Raw genomic sequence first — 18,562 nt, 5'->3', positions numbered from 1 at the left:
TTTTAAAACAATAAATCTTGTTTGTTTAATCATTATGAAAACAAAAGAGTGAAAACTATTGACTAACTAACTTACAGCTATAACTTCATATCAAATACAGTGGAAGGCAAAATATCAGACTAGTAGTTTATTTGGCTTCAATGCCGGAAACAGTTACGTACAAACAGTTCTTTAAACCGAGAATCTCTAGATTCATTAAAAAGAATTTTAATGTTAGAGTGCTTGACCAGAGCGGACCCTACTCATTACACTACACAGCCCTGTGGTATATATTCCCCATGATCCCAGGCTCTGTTGATCCCAGGCACAGCTGTGCGAATATTCTCTTTAAAATTCTCACTAAAAGTTTATTTTTCTTTTATTTATTCATTTTTGTTTGCTTAATCAAAGATGAACACCAGCTTTTTCTTTACTTTTGAGTCTTTTTGATCTGCGGTTCAGCATTACTCTTGAACTTGCTTGGCCTGATTCTAGCAGCACCGACTATCACACAGTTAAAGGTCGAGCACATTTAGACAACGAATTATTGAACATGCAGCTTTCCTCACAGCCAAGCTGCAGCAGCACCTGCAAGTCTGGAGCTTAAAGTGTGCAGTTGTGGTGACGTGGCTTTGTAGACGTAACAACAATCCAGCATGCTGCTGATTATCTTGTGCTAACTACATTGGCCTTTAGAGCTTTTCCAGTGTGTCTCTGGGCAATCGCTCACAACTGTTTAAGATATCAAATAAATCGAGAAACACCTTTTTACAGAAGTCATTACTGGTTCATGTAACTTCTCAAGTTAAGAATTGAAATACTTTAAAATTACCATGTGGATAGAAATGACTATAAAGTCTGTGGGTACAAAGTTTATGAGTAAGTAATGAATGACCCACGGACAGGCACAACTCCACATTTATTATAGATTTTCACATTGAACTGATTTTAAATTAATGCTAATAATGTGTGGGCAAGATGACTGATATGGACCTGAAAATTATTCTTCACAGCCAAAATATTACCACTAAACTGACTGGTCAACAGCTACATTAAATGCCACGTATGAATCAGGTCTGGAGGCTACGATTTTCCAGACTTTTTGTTTCTCTAAAACCAAATAAATTCCAATAATTCACTTTCAGTTCAAGTGTAAAGTCTATCAAACTATCATTGTGTGAAGGTTAATTCCTTTCTGTTTGTGTAACAGACAATGGCTACTCACTGCTGGAGCCCAGGATGTCCTTTGGTCCTGGAGACATGGGCTCGACACAGTATTGACAGAGACAGTCCTTTCCATTAAAGGTCACCCTGTCCCCGGCAGGAAACGGTCGTCTAGAAGCGGGGTGACATCAACAACCAGTCAACAAAGCTGCGCTCCCATGGTAAGTGTAAGAGTTTATTAGCTGTGGCTTGCAGGTTGTTTGACGGTGGTGAAGATGACAGGGCCCAATGATGCGGATGTATGTCAACACTGTCAGCCTGGGGAGCTCATTTAGTCAGATGACGTAGACATGACACACAGCATGCTACTGTAAACTGTCTACTGGAATTACTCCTGCCATGAACTTTGCTTGTCCATGACAATCATTCCACGGAAAATTAAATCGTAGCTAAAATGGAGAGTCACAAATGAATCCAAGAAAGTAAGACATGAGCAGCATTAAAGAGAAGCACCTGTGTTGATTTTGCTATATTATAGAAGATATATTTTCAACTCAGAATATCATGTAACTGCAATTAGCAACTTTTCATACTTCACATCCCATATTTTATATTTTAGAGCTTATTTTAACACCTTATTGCTGCTTGTTGGTGCTCATTATTATTTTGCAATGCAATCACACTTTTTCTGCAGTCCACACGCCAACCTGGTGAAAGCAGTGAATGTCTTACTTGCAGATGGTGCAGACGAAGCAGGAAGGGTGGTAGGTCTTGCCCAGAGCAGTAACCACTTCTCCCTCAACAAAGTCCCCACAGCCATTGCAGCGGGTACCGTGCATGCGTTGGTAGTCCAGCGTGCACAGATAGTCTCCATTTTTCATGAAGAAGCCCCCCTGGGCAAGGTCACAGCCACATACTATAGGAGACACACAAATTGGCACTCAGTGAGTCAGGTCATTTAATGCTTTAAGGCGTTCAACCATCAAGGCTCACAACTTGTCCATGGCTCAGTGGCTTTCTTAACAACTGCTAGCCTGGAGTGTGTGAAATGGACGATGACGGGAAAATCACTGAAAAACACATATTAATAGCTCTGTGTGTACAATGGGAAGCAGAACGAAAAATCCTCTCATCAGCAGTGTTCACAGCCAGGCTATTAAAAAAAATCTTCTCGCTATGAAACACTGTTGCATTTAGAGTTCACGTCTATCAGTCTGTACTACTCTGGCAAGGCTTTTTTCACTTTAAAGGTTCAATGCAACAACAATTCGGCAATTGTCCAGCCCAGGAAATAGCTGTGATCTGTTTTGGAAGATAACTTGCTCAAAATGTTTGGTACTACACTGATAGCCTACAACAAGCTTCCTTCTATTCAAATGTAACCTTGTCATCTACACAAACATTCAAAACTGACAAGGTAAGAAATAGAAATTCACAAACAACTGAGGTGTTTGTGTGACAAATAAAATATTTTTACTACTCGGAATTTGTATGGCTGAACTTTGTGTTGGCATTAAAACTGACTTAAATAATCATATGTGTGTAATAAAAAAATCTGTGTGTATAAAAACTATCAGTTAAAGTAAGTATTTGTCTTTCATATTTTACTCAGAACATAGTATTCACTTATTAAAGAACATTATTAGATTTTGTTTTAGGAATTCCAATTACACTTTACATTAAACAGAACATCAGTCATTGCAACATAATGAGAGAAGGTTGCACATTTTCATCATCAGCTTGCCCGTACGGAATATTTCAACCCTCCATAATAATCACTCAATCCGTGCAGTTCACCATTTTAGCACCGAAGAGAGAGCCTGCGAATTTAATAGCCCTTCAGAAATGCCAGAGCTAAGAGGGAAAATATTTTGATGTTTGAGATAACTGCACCTAATCATTCTTATGCAATGAGGCACGCTAAATCCTGGGGATGAATGGGAGCGGGTGAGGGAGTGAATCAGATTTAATTGCATTAAGACTCAGACATGATGAGATTAGCTTGTAAACTAAGTGAGTCAATAGGAAAACCAGCAGTGGAGATTTGATGTCCAGCTGCCCTGGCTTTTCAAAAGATACATGCCATTATGTAAAATGCCTTTTTAGAACCTCAGTGAGGTCGACTTATTGAATTGAAATGAAAATAACTGCAATGAAACAGAAACTTTTGTGCATTTAATGAAATTAAAGTGTACAAAAGGAGGCTATTTGGGATCCATCTGCAAAGGCATCTCTGAGTGTCAGAGCTCAGTCAGCCTGAGGATTACTACTAGTGAGGTTGGAGACTGATAAAAGCATACATCCAATTAAAGCAAGGACCAGGACACCGAGTCTTTTGGCTACTAAAGCTGTACTAGTGTCTACTTTGGCAACCTTCTCATTATCCTTATCATGCTTTTATCACTCCTGTGGCATGCACATGTAAAGGACCGAATTAGGCACTAATCTCACCGTTTGCTTGTGTTATTCTAGGCTCTCGATGAAGTAAGCTAACTCTTAGCACTCCAGTCTTGGATTAACTACAAAGGTTTTAGCAGGGCAAGACCTGAGCCGAAGTGAGATGGGTTGGTCAGCTGTGGGTGGCTACATAGTACTCATGCCGGAGTGCTAGAAACCTATCGGTAATAAAGCTTAATGAACAAGGATTTGCACTGTCTCTTGTCATAGTAGACAGGATGGCACTTTAATTGAACAATGCAGGTCTGAGAAGTGAAGACGAGTCATGCCACCATGCATCCGTCCAGTCGGAAGGTCACAGAAAGGACGTTGTGGCATTAAGGGACTTGACTGGTCCTATAGTTCAAACTTTGTATGGACGGGATGCATTCTGGGACAGCAAAGGAAGAAAGAACTGTTTATTTGCACTATCGTGCTTCCTGAGTACAAACAGCGAGGAACATTCTTCATAACAAAACAAAAAAAAAAAATCAAACCAGTTCATTAAGTAGCACAGACTGAATGAAAGGCAGCTAATGTCCTACTATTGTGACAGGATCAAATTAGCAGAGAATTTTAAAACTTCACACTTTGGCTGCCAATTTTCACATAACTCCCACATTTTTCTTCTCCCGTTTAGTCTTAGTGGTATGAAAGATCATTTTTAAATTGTAAACACATGACTTATTTACTAACAACTGGTCTGTATTTTAATATTAAAGGCTTTCTGACATGGAATAAAGGTGAGAGAAATCACATGCAGTAAATACTAGTAAAGATATTTACTCATATATAATCCCCAAAGCAGTTTACCTCTTTACTGGAATTCTTGGTAACACTTTATAATATGGCGCAGGAATAACTATGCTATAAATAAATTGAAGTAGTGTGTAGGCAATTTTAATTAATGCATAACTGCATGATTTTAACAAACAATATTTCCTTATTTTCCATCCTAAGTACATTTTTTGGGACACATTAGAGAGTGGATTAATCTTTCATTTTTACATCTTTACTTTGTTACATCTCCATCTTTATTATTCACACCAAGCCAGCTTTTTAAAAATACAATCCTTTTGAAGGTTATGTTTGAAGTGTGGTTGAGGAGAAAAAAAAAGATCATAATCAACATCAAAGGTGTAAAAAAACATTAGCATGTAAAAATGCAAGGTAATAATCTAAGAGAGGAAAATATTGTTTGTTTTTCTGCAGAATTGCTATGAAATTATGTACAAAATACTTCCACTGTACTCAAAATTACTTACAACATAATTTGTGTTTCCTTCTCATGTAAAATACCAGAAGTTATGCAATACTTAAAATTACTACTTAAATTTACTTACAGTATTACTATTTCTTTGTTTCCCGACTTGTTATCCCCATATTCTAGCGTACCTAATTTATTTATTTGTAGGAAAATATAATTTGATTATAATTTCAAATAAAATATGTTGAAAATGTATTTATTGTATACTGTACCTTTACATGTGAAGCACTTGAGGTGAAAGTGCTTGTTCTGCACCCGGAGCACCTCGCCCTTACATGGCTGCCCACACTTGTAGCACTGAATTAGGGGCTTCTCTGTAGAGTGGTGGCGTGTGTCCTGCGCATGAGCCACTGCAAAAGAAAGCAGACACAATATCAACATTACTGCTGAGCTGTAATGCTGATGAGCCATGGGAATTGCTAGACGTGGCAGTCAATACGGTTTTTATGACATCTCTTATAGTCAACAGTTAGTCAACATTAGCATGCTCGGCACAAGGACCTGAATCTGCAACATCTCACAAACACCAGAGCTGAAGAACAAGTGCTCAGAGCCTCTCAGCGTAAAAAGAAAAAGAATGACATTGAGCAGGACAGCGCAACTTTGGGTTCTTGGCCAGAGAGACTCTCTGGAGAACATCAGTCTAAATATAGTCTGTCTCTGTCAGTTGAGGATGGACAGTCAAAATGCTGAGGGGAGCAAGGCTTGGTAAATAGAGCACTAAAAGGGTATTGATAAAGACTGTTTCACTATTGAGTTTAATGTACTTTCATTCTCAAAGGAAAACATAATTTAGAGTTATGGATCATTTACTGTCTCTGGCTAGCTTATCGTCCCAATAATCATTTGACTCTTTTTGACATGTAAGCGCAAATAAAGCTAGAGTCCATCCGGCAATGGGGTCACACTAACTGCAGAACCAGTGACTTCTGAGACAACTCTGCCTGCTGACAGCATCTTTCCTGTTTGTGACATTGTTGCACTGGCAAATCTTTGGACAAACTGGCAGACACATAAACACTGACACAAAACCACCTGCTCCAGTAGATGTCCTCAGGACCACATTTTTGAATGAAAACACAGACACACACGCTTAGACTCACAAAGTAAAAACCAGCCTCTAATAAAACAGAAGAGACGTCACTTTTGCTGTGACTGAGTAACTCATTCTATAAAAGCCATGAATGAATAAAACAATGGTAGGCAGCAAATAACAGTTTTATAAAGGCAGACACATGTCCATGATGTACTGACAGTGTGCACGCATGAGGAGAAAGCGAGAATGTAAAGGAGCGGAGCCACTTTATAAAGGACACGAGTCTTTTAGTGCCGCTTGGAGCTTAATGTTTATGTCAGCATTCTATCGCGCTCAAGATGACAATGTCAGCATTGCTGATGTTATGAAGGTGCATTGCTCACTATGTTAGCGAGCTTAGATTTATTGACTGTTAACGCATTCATATACATTGGTGGTAATTATTATAAATTACTACCAATCACAAACACAAGAAGGTCTTATGCAGTATACACCAAATATTCAAATTTGGATTAATTGAAGATTAACTGAACTAGATTAATTGAAAAAAGACTGTTGGAACTACACTTCATGTCACTCCATTTAATAGTTATTATTAATCTAATGGCTCTCTTCCATAGTTTCCTGTTCCCTCACCTCCATTTGTGGCAGATGGCTGCCTCTCCCAGAGCCTGGTTCTGCCTGAGAGTCTTCCTGTTAAAAGGCCGTTTTTCCTTCTCACTGTCGCCAAGTCTTTAGCTTACAATATAAAACACATTGAGGCGACACAAGTCAGGGCAATCATAGGTAATTCCTATGGGAACCATGAATGTCTAGACCAAGAAAGGCGCCAGTCTATCAAAAAAAGTTGGTTCTGTGGACGTGAAAATTGGGATGGTATCCGAGGATAACCAAACTCAGTGAGGACCATCTTTAAGGCCATGAATGCCTATATCAACATTCAAAGCAATGAAACAAACTGAGAAACAGATTGAGATATTTCAGTCTGAACTAAAGTAGTGCAACCACAGCCTACCTTGGCTATAACATACTTGTTGTTCAGCCTCAGATCTTAATGTACAAACACATTTAGACATCACGTTCTTGGTGTGAGGTATTTTGACCATCGTTAGAATTATATAAGGCTAGGCTATTAATGGCAAGCAGCACCAGCATTATTTTTAGATCCACGATGTATCAGCATATGGCATTCCTCACTTAACACTTTGGGCATCCCTCTTAAAGACAGACGTTAATCTGCCACTATTGCACGGAACGTAAATACCGCTGCAGTGTCGCACTGCACACAGCTTATCAGCTGTTTGAAACCAGCAGATTATTTGACAGTCGGGAGCTTTAGCTGGCAAGGAGGCTTTCGCTTTTCCTTCTTTTGTTACTTCTTTCTGTCTCTTTTTCAAACAAAGACATACCCACACAAATATGCAGAGTCACAGTGAGAACAGACATGAAAGGCTCTTTTCTCTTTCTGCTCTGCAGTAGATCATTAGTCTGCAAGGCTAAAATAAGACACCGCCAAAATAGCGAATACTGAAATAGTATCACGAACAATCGATGGTCTACCAAAGAAAGAGATTACTCTGGACTTCTGATGACTTGCCCTACCTTGTGTCCCATTATTTACGTTTAGACTGGCTTACTAATGTTTAAAGACGGCAGAAAGAGAAGTCCAATTATTTTAAAAGGCATTTCAGCTATTTTTGATTTAAACTTGACTAAACCTTTATTGTGGCAACTCCTAAAAGGAATAACAACAACATAACATTATTCTATTTACATTTTGAAACACAAAGGTACAGAGTAGTTGTGAGATAACAGAAAAAAAAGGTGGACTATGAGTGGAGGATCTTTCTCCTTGGTGTTTCTGATGTGATTACACTCAGCAGGACAATGACTCATTTCTGGGCGAACCAGACTACTGTAAGAGTAAACGGAGTCCCAGCAGCTCTGTATGTGACATTGCACCTCGATGGAAAAACAGAGGCCATCTGGGTAACCGCTCTCATGAAAAATATCCAATCCAATAAGTCAGCCTCAGGAACATGCTAGAACAACTTAAAGGCCAATTCCATTTCCTTTTCTTTCTTTCTTTTTGGTCGCATTTACTCGTACCAGTAGCAATAACACTATGCTCATGAAGGAAACTGACAAGATTTAGTAGTATAAATCAAACGAGGAGGAAATTTTATATATAATTGTATATTTCTAACGATGGTCTAAATGTTAGCTGATCAGGCCAACTTGCACAAAAACTGACAAATGAAGTAACTACAATGACATAAAACCAAGAGCTAGTTTAATACTTTAACTTAACATTAATCAAATAAAAAATAACTAAATACCTAAGTCAAATATCAAATGAACAAAATAAAAATAAAAACATTTAAAGTTGCTGCATCTCCAAACACCCCCATTAGCACTTCCTCTGTTTGGGAATGCTACATTCCAAGGCCCATCTTTTGTTTATTTGACACATGACCTTAGCTGCCGGAAGCCTGACAAGTGAAATGTGTGTCAAAAACGAAGATAAGAAAATGTGTTCTACAAAGTGCTGGTACATGAGGTTGCTGACTGTGCCAGCACAGCAGGTTACTGGCTTTCTTTTTAGCAATCAAAACAACTTTCATAATGTTGCTATAAAACAAAATAGTAAATCAGCAAGATGTCATGTGATTTTAAAGGCTTAACCTTTAAAACTTGATTCATTATAACTTAAGAAAGGTACAACGAGCTGTAAACACAGAAATGTCATACAAACATCGTTCAAGTTAATATTCAACAATTAGCATACCTGACTACCATAGCATTTTCTGGATAAAGGCCCAGTAGTTAAATTGTAACAAATTAATAGCTTTTTTTTCAATCCCTATCCCAGCTTTATTAAAGGTGCCTTCAAACAAACCCAATATTTCACACACTTTACAATGACTTAAGTCACTGCTAGCACTAGCAAGCTAGCTAATACCACCCAAAGTAGAAAGAAGTTAACTTTAGAGTTACTGAGAATCCCTACCTGAGAGCACCTACCTCTCCAAAATCAAGCTACATTAGCTAGCTAGCCTGTAGCCTGTCTACTAGACCTACACTAAAATGTTCTGAACTCTCAATCAAACTTCAACAAAAAGCCACTTCAGCAAAAAGTGTCTGTACTACTTCGGGTTAATCTGTGTATTGCTGCCTTTTATAGTTGGCATAATGGAGGGTAAAATGGTGCAGTGGATAACACTGACCTCACCAGCTAGCATGACCGCTAGGCTAATTTGTGAGTCTTGCTTAAAGAGTATAGAATAGGCTTGAATGACTGCATGGCAAAAATGTGGCTATGACTGTGGCTTAGACTGTGAATACAATTTTATAAATGCAACTGCAGTACATCATTGAATTTTGACTTATGTTTTTTTATACATCAAGGCTGACAAAAAGGTGCAATATGAGGTTTGCTTTTAGTTCCTGTTTGTTCTCCTAAGGGAAACAACAGACGTGGCTCTTGAACTATTATACCTTGGCATTTGGGGCTGTACTTATTGCCTAAAACGATTACGGATGGTGATAATTCTTTGAATATGTTAATACAAGTTAGACCTTTCACATTACACAGGCATTGAACCAGCGTGGTGATAAAAATATTCAACAGAGCAGCTTTAAAGTAGATATTTTGATTTGATGCCAGTTTCTATTTTTAACGCTTCATAGTGTTGCGTTGTCAGTGGGAGACAGCCCGGCACGGAAAAGTCAACACTGCTAACGTCATAACAGGTTGACAGAAATCCAAGACAGATGTTTGAATCCCATGCACAGAGGATCTAAACGCTAGTGATGGGTCGTTCGCGAACGAAATGGCTCTTAGAGCCGGCTCTTTGACGTGAACGACGCGAGCCGGCTCCTTATCGCGAGCCGTCACGTGGTTTTGTTTTTTTTTTTCTTTCTCTCAGCCTCTCTCTCGCACTTTTTTTCCGCTTCACTCTGCACGCGAGCCTTGTGCTTTACGCTGGGCAGAGGGGGGAGGGGCGGTAGTTACACTCAGTAGCACAGGAACAGAGCCAGAGAGAGAGAAAGAGAGGCAGGGACAACAACATTAGAAAGGTATAGTAATCATCCACAACTATTTTCGGTTGCAGATGATAAAGGATTGAGAAAGTTTATTCATGCAGGTATAAGAATATGCATATTCTTTTAGTTTTCATATTATAATTTATATTTAATTGTGTTGTGGTTTGCAGTGTTTTGTGTTCTTTTCACTTTAAATTTGTGAAAGGAAAAAGCTGAAAATGTAAATAGTTAAAACTTGAAATGTGAATAGTTGATTTTTGTATTAGATGATTTATTTATTACATTTTATGTGGAGTGAATAAATAAAAGTATATTTACGGTGGCCCCTAGAGACAAAGCACATACAAACTTCAAATCACGTACGAACTCTGAAGCATGTACAAACTCCAAAACACGTAAAAACACGTACAAACTCCAAAACACGTAAAAACTCCAAAACACGTAAAAACACGTACAAATTCCGAAGCACGTAAAAACTCAGAAGCACATAAAAACTCAGAAGCACATAAAAACTCAAAACACGTACAAAAGAACAACAGAAGTGCTCCAGGATGCTGGGCGCAGTGTTGAGCCTTTGTTATCTTGTGGCTACACAAGCCAGCAAGTACCAATGACCGGATTTGGTGTGTGGTAATAACAGGTAAATAAACTTTTTTTTAAATTATTTGAATATATATATGAGTGCCTGTGTATAAATACACAAACAATACACACATGCTTTCAATTGTGTAATTTAAGTGATCTAGTAGCTCTGCTTTGGAAGTTCAGTTCATGCTAGAAATGTGTTTTGGAGTTTGTACGTGTTTTGTCTCTAGGGGCCACCGCATATATTTATATATAAACATATATAAATAAAACCACTTGTTTTTACGTTAGTAATTCCTTTTGTGCATAATTTTATATTATTGTTAATAATAAATTAATTAAAGCAACAAAACAACCTGAAGAGCCGGTTCGGAGCCGAAAGAGCCGGCTCTTTTTAGTGAGCCGAACCGAAAGAGCCGGATCTCTAAAAAGAGCCGGAAATCCCATCACTACTAAACGCTGAGGTTTGGATGGGAATCCATAAGCGCTGTGTTTTTCCAACTTTGCCCCGCCTCTGCCCCGCTCTGTAAAGTACTGCCTTTGCCTGACTAGTGGCTGCACAGAGGGGGTTAGGAAAAAATGAAGCTGAGACGGGTACTCTACATGGCATTTCATTAAAACTTAAGAACCCTGCACAAAAAAGGCTGCTAAATTATATGAAATGCTACAGATTGGCTCATTTACAGGATTTGTCCGGACATAAAGCGCCTTTCTGAGGGGCTTCTTTCAAACATTTAGCAGTCCTGTATACATTCATAACTCCACGTCTATAAAAGCATGAGTTCAAGCACTTTTACTTCAGCATCTTGGCATTTTAACAGATCCATTATTGAGTCTTTAGAGGTTCATGGGACAGGAGCAAGATGCTGCTCGGTTTGCCAGAATATATATCATATAATGCTATAAATAAGTAAGTATGCAGTACATGAAGCAACCTCAGCACAGAGCAACTTACTGTAAAATATATAGTAGTACAATTTTTCCAACTCCTGATCACATTCCTCATTCTGGGCTGGATGTGTTGGCTATGCTGACAGGGTGAGCTGTCCTGCCTCATCACCAGAGGATGAAGTGACTAATATTAGCCTAAGCACACACACACACACACACACACACACACACACACACACACACACACACACAGTAGTGAGGGAACAATAACCAGCAGAGCATCCCAAAGCCAGGCCCAGAGAAAAGGGGGCTGCTCTCTCTATATTCAACCCCCACCCCAGCCCATTTAAGCTAAGTCTAGCTGTGTTGGCAGTAATAAAGCCTGAAGATTATACTCAGGAGGGAAGTGAGAAAGGTCCTCATGAATCCCCCGAGGACAGATGTTTTTCTGTAACACGTGCCTCGGCCTCACTGGCTAATAATAATGGAGCGGGGCTGTTGACAGAGAGCGTAGGATTTGCTGAAGAAGCTTCAGACTTTGTTGCTTTCATTTCCTGCCTTCATAGACCCCGAGGTATGCAAAACCATAGTAGAACTTTGGAAATGCGCTGGGAGAGGGGGAATTGAATTAAACAATAGATGAGAGAGCGAGATGAAAAGATCTAATAGAATATTCAGTCGCTCCCTCTCCCTTTGTTACTGTAAGACTCGCAGACACAAGAGTTTCCAGTAGAGACAAACAGCAGCCATAAGGGAAAGTGTGTGCGTTTGTAGAGTATCATACACTAGACAGAGGGACACACCAAGGGGGGGGAGGGCAAAGGCAGTCATCTCCACTCCTTGTGCCCATGCCAGTACTTGAGTCCCCAGATCTTCATAGGCAACAAAAACACACACATAGTGCCACCGAGTACAACCGGTTTTGGATGGAATATTCTGGGAGGGGGGTCTGACCCAAGATTAACATCAAAGGCACAAAATATGCCAATGTGCTGTGGGACGTGTGCCTGTTTGGGGGAAGGGCATGTGGGGCTCTTTATCGCTCAGACATAACAAGGAGCTCTTAACCCTCCCCTCCATGAATATGTATGGTGGTATCCAGCACCTCCACACCCCTCTGCCCCGCCATCAGCACCCCAGACAAAGCACTTCAAACGCAGGGCACAAATTGCAGAGGGGGGAGTCCTATCGGCCTCCACCAGACCCCCTCTTTAAACCTTTAATAACTAATCCTCAGGGACCTGAGCTTGAAATAATGATCTGCACTCTGTGGTTGAACGCCACAGTGCAGTTCATTGCAGATCATTTGTTGTTGAGCAGGTACACAATTATAATAGAGAGAGACTCGGAGCACAGTTGCTTATCAAGAAGTAGACAATGGAGGCTTTATAAACTTCAAAGACCCTCGTGATTGTGAATCTGGTGATGACTTTGGGTCTTTGCCTCTCAATGACAGCCCACGAAGGCCCCGCACTCCTGTCGTGTTTCCTGGGATAATCACACTGATTGATGCCTGGCAGGGAGGATGTTTGTTGACTGGCAGAATATATGACTACACTCTGCATTCTTTCATGTGACTCTCACCCACGTCACTCGTGTTGTTTCAGCGTGTATATTTTGGGTCAGTGGCCATCTCTTCCTGGCTGACCACTTATCTCATCTGTGTATTCTAGTCTTGTGTGCCAGCTGTACAAACAGCGAGTGTCTGTGAGAGCCTGTGCTGCACTCATGTCTGCGAAAGGGTTTAGCTCCTCTTTCAGGGGCTAGACACTGGCAAGCTTCAAAGATGAGGCACCACTGCAGTTGTCTGCAGCAGAAGCAGCACTCTGCAAAATCACTAGAGGCAGCCACAAAGGCACATGACATTAGACTTTCATGTCAAGAGGAAATCTTCACACTGTGTAAGAAAGAGTGGTGGGAGTTGGCGTTTCATGAGCCAGGTGACATACATGTGTTGATGGCTACGGTCAGCCGGGCTTCCGACGCAATTTGGCACAGGAAGCATGAGGATGAGGGTAAAAGAATCAGCTCGGTCTATAAATGTACACAAATCTCAGGCACGTGTAACTCAAGCTCAGACTATCTAAGGTACACATGGACCCAATAAATTACAAACTATTTCAAGGGTATTTTTGGCTTTGAAAATAGGGCAGCCGCCTGCAAGCAGACAAAACGCTAACACTGCAATCCCTTGATTGTGATTCATCTTTCTGAGCATACAGTGCAATTCAGTATTGGCTCAGCTGTGCGTCCTGATGGTACCGAGCCCACCTGGCCTCAGACAGGTTGTTTTATGAGATCCCGGGAGAATACACGATGAAAGCTTGGGTTGCAAAAACATTCCGATAGCTTCCTCTTAAGAGGAATGAAAAACTAGAGGACCCTGGACAAGCTTTCTGTCACCGACAAAGCCCACAATGGAACAGGAAGGTAGTGAGTTAAGTCTATGGAAAAACTTTCAGAAGGGAGATGAAAACGTGGCAGCCAGAGGTTACGGATGTTCTGCCAGCACGGGGACTTGGTGGTGAGAGCCGTTTTACTCGTGGCCCAGTCAAATCCACATGAAGGGAAACAGCTCCAGAGCTGGACACCGCCTCCAGCCACGAATGTGCTGTCAGATGCATACTCACATCTGACCAAAAAAAAGAAAAAGTCTTTGCACATGTTTTTTTTTTTTGGTGGTAGAAATATTTTCAGGAAAAAGACAGAATTATGATGAACTATGTTTGGCTACACAAGCATGCACTGCACAACTGGAGACATGCCTCAGTGACTTATTACTATGATCTTAACATCCAGTCCATTAGGTTTAAAGTGTAACACCTTGTTTTGTATAGTATAGTGATGAAGTGTGATGGATATACACTGCGTTTGAAAGTCACAGACTCGTTCCCGGTACAAAAGCTACTCCAGTTTGAGTTCAGTTAGTCATCTGCTCCTTGGCAGAGCTTTCACCGCTCCTCTAAATATTTTTAAACAGGAGATTTTCTTTACTCTAGAAAGCTGTCTTCGCTGCTGCTCGCCTTGAGTCATGCTGACAACGGTCAACCTCACGAGCGCATGCCCCGGCAAATTGCAGGGAATGTTAATATCTCTAAACGACAACCCCTGACTTCGCTTCGTTCTGCCCACACAGCCGGGCGACCTCAGTAATAGGTGGAAACAATCATCTTTTTCTTTCAACAGGACACTATGAATGGGGCCACAGCTGACAACAATGGAGTGTACCTTTTAGATGGTCACCATGGCAACGGCTGCAGACAGAGAGAGAGAGAGCGAGGGAGAGACAGAGTGCAGGTCCACAGCTCTGCGCAGTGTGCCTCCCTACACTAGTGCTCCACTTTTCGTCTCTACGTTACCTCACTATTTAGCCTCTTTATAAAGATGAACTGTTTAATCCCAGAACTATGACCCTGAAGGTTTTAATTGACAAGCTCCTATATGACAAGCCAGATGCTGTACATTTACATAAAGCCTGATGCAGCCAAATTAAGCAGACTCTAACCCAGGCAGCAGCAGCAGCAGCTAGAGAATATCGACAAGGGCGTAGCATGTTCAAGTCTGCTTCTCTGAGGGAACATGTTGATGTGCTAGAGATGCACATTTAGACTGAGCTGTTAGTCATACTTCTTCCAAGCAACACACACCCACATAGAGAAAACCACCCCCATATTACCACATCATATGTCTAAATCTCTAAAAATAATCAAATCGGAAATCAGAAATTTAGTCCAGTCAAATCGAATTCAGCCAGACACTGGAGTTTAAAGCCAAATGGACATACTGCACGTCTATACGGTCTGCAGACAGTCAACAGCACGACAGGCAAAACAAATCCCGTAATAACACACTCATGACAACCTCACACACACACAGTCATGACCACTGGAATACCTTTTTCTTTGACCATGACCATTGGAATCCAGGTATATCCGCACCAGAAAAGGCTCTGAAGATCAATCACCAGAAACACCCGAGCTGCTAGATCCCTTTTTTTAGTCAAGACTGGAGCACAAAAAAGAAAGCCAAAGCACCAGAGAGAGGGAGAGAGAGAGAGGTGTGGGCGCTGCTTAGCGCTCCTCTCAAAAACAGCTACAGCGTGGGGTTTGCCTCCCGACTGCCTGTTTTCCTCCCATCCCTCTCCTCCTCCTTTCCCCCCCCCTCCACACATCCTCCTCCCTCCTCTTCCCCTATTGCTCCCTCTCTCAGCCTCTCTGTTGTGTCAGCCGCCTCCTCATTGCAGCAACCAGGTGGCTGCTGATGCCTCTGTGTGACCAAAACAGTAACCCCCCCCCAAAAAAAAAAATCCCCACACCTGCTCACATGTAATGACACAGATTTTTTCTTCTTTTTTCCAGTTTCAAAACCTTATTTCTAACTGTCCTCCATTCCAAAGTGGGTGGTGTACTGCGATTTATCAATATTCTGAAATGCAAATAAATCTATTCCACAAGTAAGAAGTTCAACATTGAATTATTCTGAAAAAGCACCCCCTTATCACTGTGCTGTACAACAGACACTTCAGCAAAGACTGTGTTTCAGTACAACAGGGCAGCAGGTGGTGATCAATGGCTTTTTACAGTAAGGCAATTAGCCTGCTGTGCTAAAAGAGTGGCTCACTGAAAACTTTCAGTATTTGACCGATGTATTAAAAAAAAGCAGAGCACAACTACTTTAAAGGCAACTAAGTAAAAGGCTGACTTCTTTGGAAGTATGTTTTTGGACCAGTAAAGCCAACCTTAATTAGAGTGAGAGCCTTAACTGCTAAAAATCTCAGTGATCATGAGGGCAGCAATGCAAAGACCAAAACGGGCCATCTAAGGTTGAAGGTTAAACTTCCTGTGATCGCGAACACGAGCGCTGTATTAATATCTTCGGAGCTCCAGTCCCCTGGAATCCAATTACACAGAGCACAGGAGAGCATGTTCTAGCTAGATGAACATACCGGCTCTTATATCATCTGTCGCTTAAGTAACCATATGAAAAAAATGACTCTTATGAATGAAGTGGCACCTCTGTGATAAAAAAAATCAAAAAAAACCCTGCAAAATAAACAAGACTCCCATCTGCTAGAGATGCGACAACATGCAAAAACAAGAAAAAAATGTATGCACTAGTGTTATGTAACTGAAGCGACACGTTTTGTTGTACTAAAAAGAAACCGCATCAAATATATGGAATTATTTTGGAATACAATTTCACTCAGAGCTGACAAACTAGGGTATAATGCATTAATAAAGTTTCTTATTTGCTCTACGGAGAATTTAAAAAGTTCTGCTGATGCCCAAGGTGCCAGTCCAGTGTTTCTAGAAACAACAGCGTGGAAAGATTATGACTCCAAAAGTAACTCAGCAGAAATTAGGGACCAAATTTGGTTACTGATCAATCCGTATTCCTATGGCTATGTGCGAGGAACAGTTTTTCATCAGCACTGCCACTGTAAATCCTAATGCAGGCAGCTTATTATGCATGCAGAATGCATTCGCCTACTGCAGTGTAAACTGTGCCACCTTCTGGAAACCAATCATCGTACCACAGTTTCCACGGGGCGTTTTCTCCTCATCAAACAAATGGGCGACATGCCAGGGAGGCAAATGGTATAAATAGTTGCCGGACGTTACTCCGAGCACTCCACCCTTTTTTATTGTAAAGAAAGGGAAATATGTTATAAGTGTATGATAATTAAAACAAAAATAAAATCCAGTAAAAACTAAAAGAACACTACGAGGTTTGCAGTCCACCTACTAACTGCTAAATGCAGCACAAAAACATCCTGTTACTGCTCCTGCTGTAGTGGACCTATTATCATCTTGACTCTTTTAATAATCTCTGTAGGAGCTGCAGGACAATCCTGGTACAATAGGCTTGCCAGGAGCAATTCCTGAGGAGCAAAGCCTATTATCCACGGATGAAAGGTTTCTGCTGTATTTGGCGCAACTATGGATGATCCATGTTTGACTGTCAATTAATAACAAGCCTGTAAATTAGCAGGTTAAGTACTGTTATCATCTGATACGAGCATTTCATAGTAATTTGTCTTATGGGTTCAGACCACAGTCAAACTGGCAAAAATGATTATGTTGCAAAAAAAAAAACATCACACGTGGAGTAAAAAACAGTGAAGACAGGCTGCACAGTTATCTCCGGCTTTATAATTATGGTTGCAAGACACCAGAGACACACATTGCACATACACATAAATGCATGAAAAAACATTTTTTTAAATATGCATTTTGAGACACTCTGTGGACTGGAGGATGATTTCTAGATTTTTATAAACTTGACAGAGAAAACAAATAACTAGGATGCACTCTTAAACTCTTTTGGAGCACAGACAGACTTAATTAACTCTCTCTCGCCGGATAATGACAGGCACTTCACCGGCTTCTATTTTAAAACAGGTTACAAAACAGTGAGAACTTTTTGAACACCAACCCTGTGCAACCTGGCGCACTTCTTTAAAGCGTATTTCACCCATTCCAGATTAACATTACTGTTATGTAGCCACCCTGAACACACAGAACTATATTTTTCCAACAAACAACTTCATTGGCATTTTTTGAGAAATGTTTTAACAATTTACCCAAACATAAAAACCACTTTTCTTTCCCCCTTTTTTGTTTTTTACCCACAACCCACACGGGGCTTAACTTGTTTTCATGTTTCTTTGAGGAATCGATGAAATATTTGTTGACCCCTGGATAACAGCACTTGGAGAGCAGGCTTAGTGCCACTCACATTCAAACAAACAATCATCAAGTGGAATAATGCAGGAGGGTTTATGGTGTGGGAACACAGAGCTTGTGTTGGGTTCAGCAATCATAGGCAACAATAGGCTTCGGGAGTGGTTATGGCTGAATAAGAGGATGACTATTTGTTCATTTCTGAGTGCTTTTTACAAACATCTAGTCTTATGAAAATCATAGAATTTATCCAGTCTCCCAAAAAAAAAATGCATATATATTACTGCATATAAGCACTTATTGAATGTCACTGTCTCTGATTGATCTTAGCTGACAGCTAACCTCTGTGAACTTTTATCTGAAACCACCTTCCTTAAAGCTGGAAGCTCAAAATCACTTTTAGACACCAGCATTAGAAGGAACTTGCTGCCATGTGGTTTGCAAGTATTTATTTTAAGGACAACTCAGTGCCAA

The 18,562-nt window shown here is 40.5% G+C and overlaps 1 protein-coding gene across 3 annotated transcripts in view; it reads right to left on the bottom strand.

Annotated features, from left to right (window-relative positions):
• ablim1a (actin binding LIM protein 1a) overlaps positions 1-18,562 on the bottom strand; it is a 35,984-nt gene that overhangs the window by 14,707 nt on the left and 2,715 nt on the right. For all 3 annotated transcript variants that reach the window (XM_085368857.1, XM_085368854.1, XM_085368856.1), the window contains exons 2-4: positions 5,059-5,196; positions 1,876-2,059; positions 1,205-1,314 (exon numbers count right to left, since the gene is read on the bottom strand). In XM_085368857.1, the coding sequence (XP_085224983.1) occupies positions 1,205-1,314; positions 1,876-2,059; positions 5,059-5,196 (432 nt within the window). The remainder of the gene's footprint in view (positions 1-1,204; positions 1,315-1,875; positions 2,060-5,058; positions 5,197-18,562) is intronic.

This window comes from Diplotaxodon limnothrissa, linkage group LG13, assembly GCF_057381915.1.
Source record: "Diplotaxodon limnothrissa isolate DT_005_m linkage group LG13, D_limnothrissa_male_GT1.1, whole genome shotgun sequence".
Classification (NCBI taxonomy): domain Eukaryota; kingdom Metazoa; phylum Chordata; class Actinopteri; order Cichliformes; family Cichlidae; genus Diplotaxodon; species Diplotaxodon limnothrissa.
The sequence above is the reverse complement of the archived record's forward strand: the minus strand, read 5'-3'. Positions and strand labels throughout refer to the sequence as shown.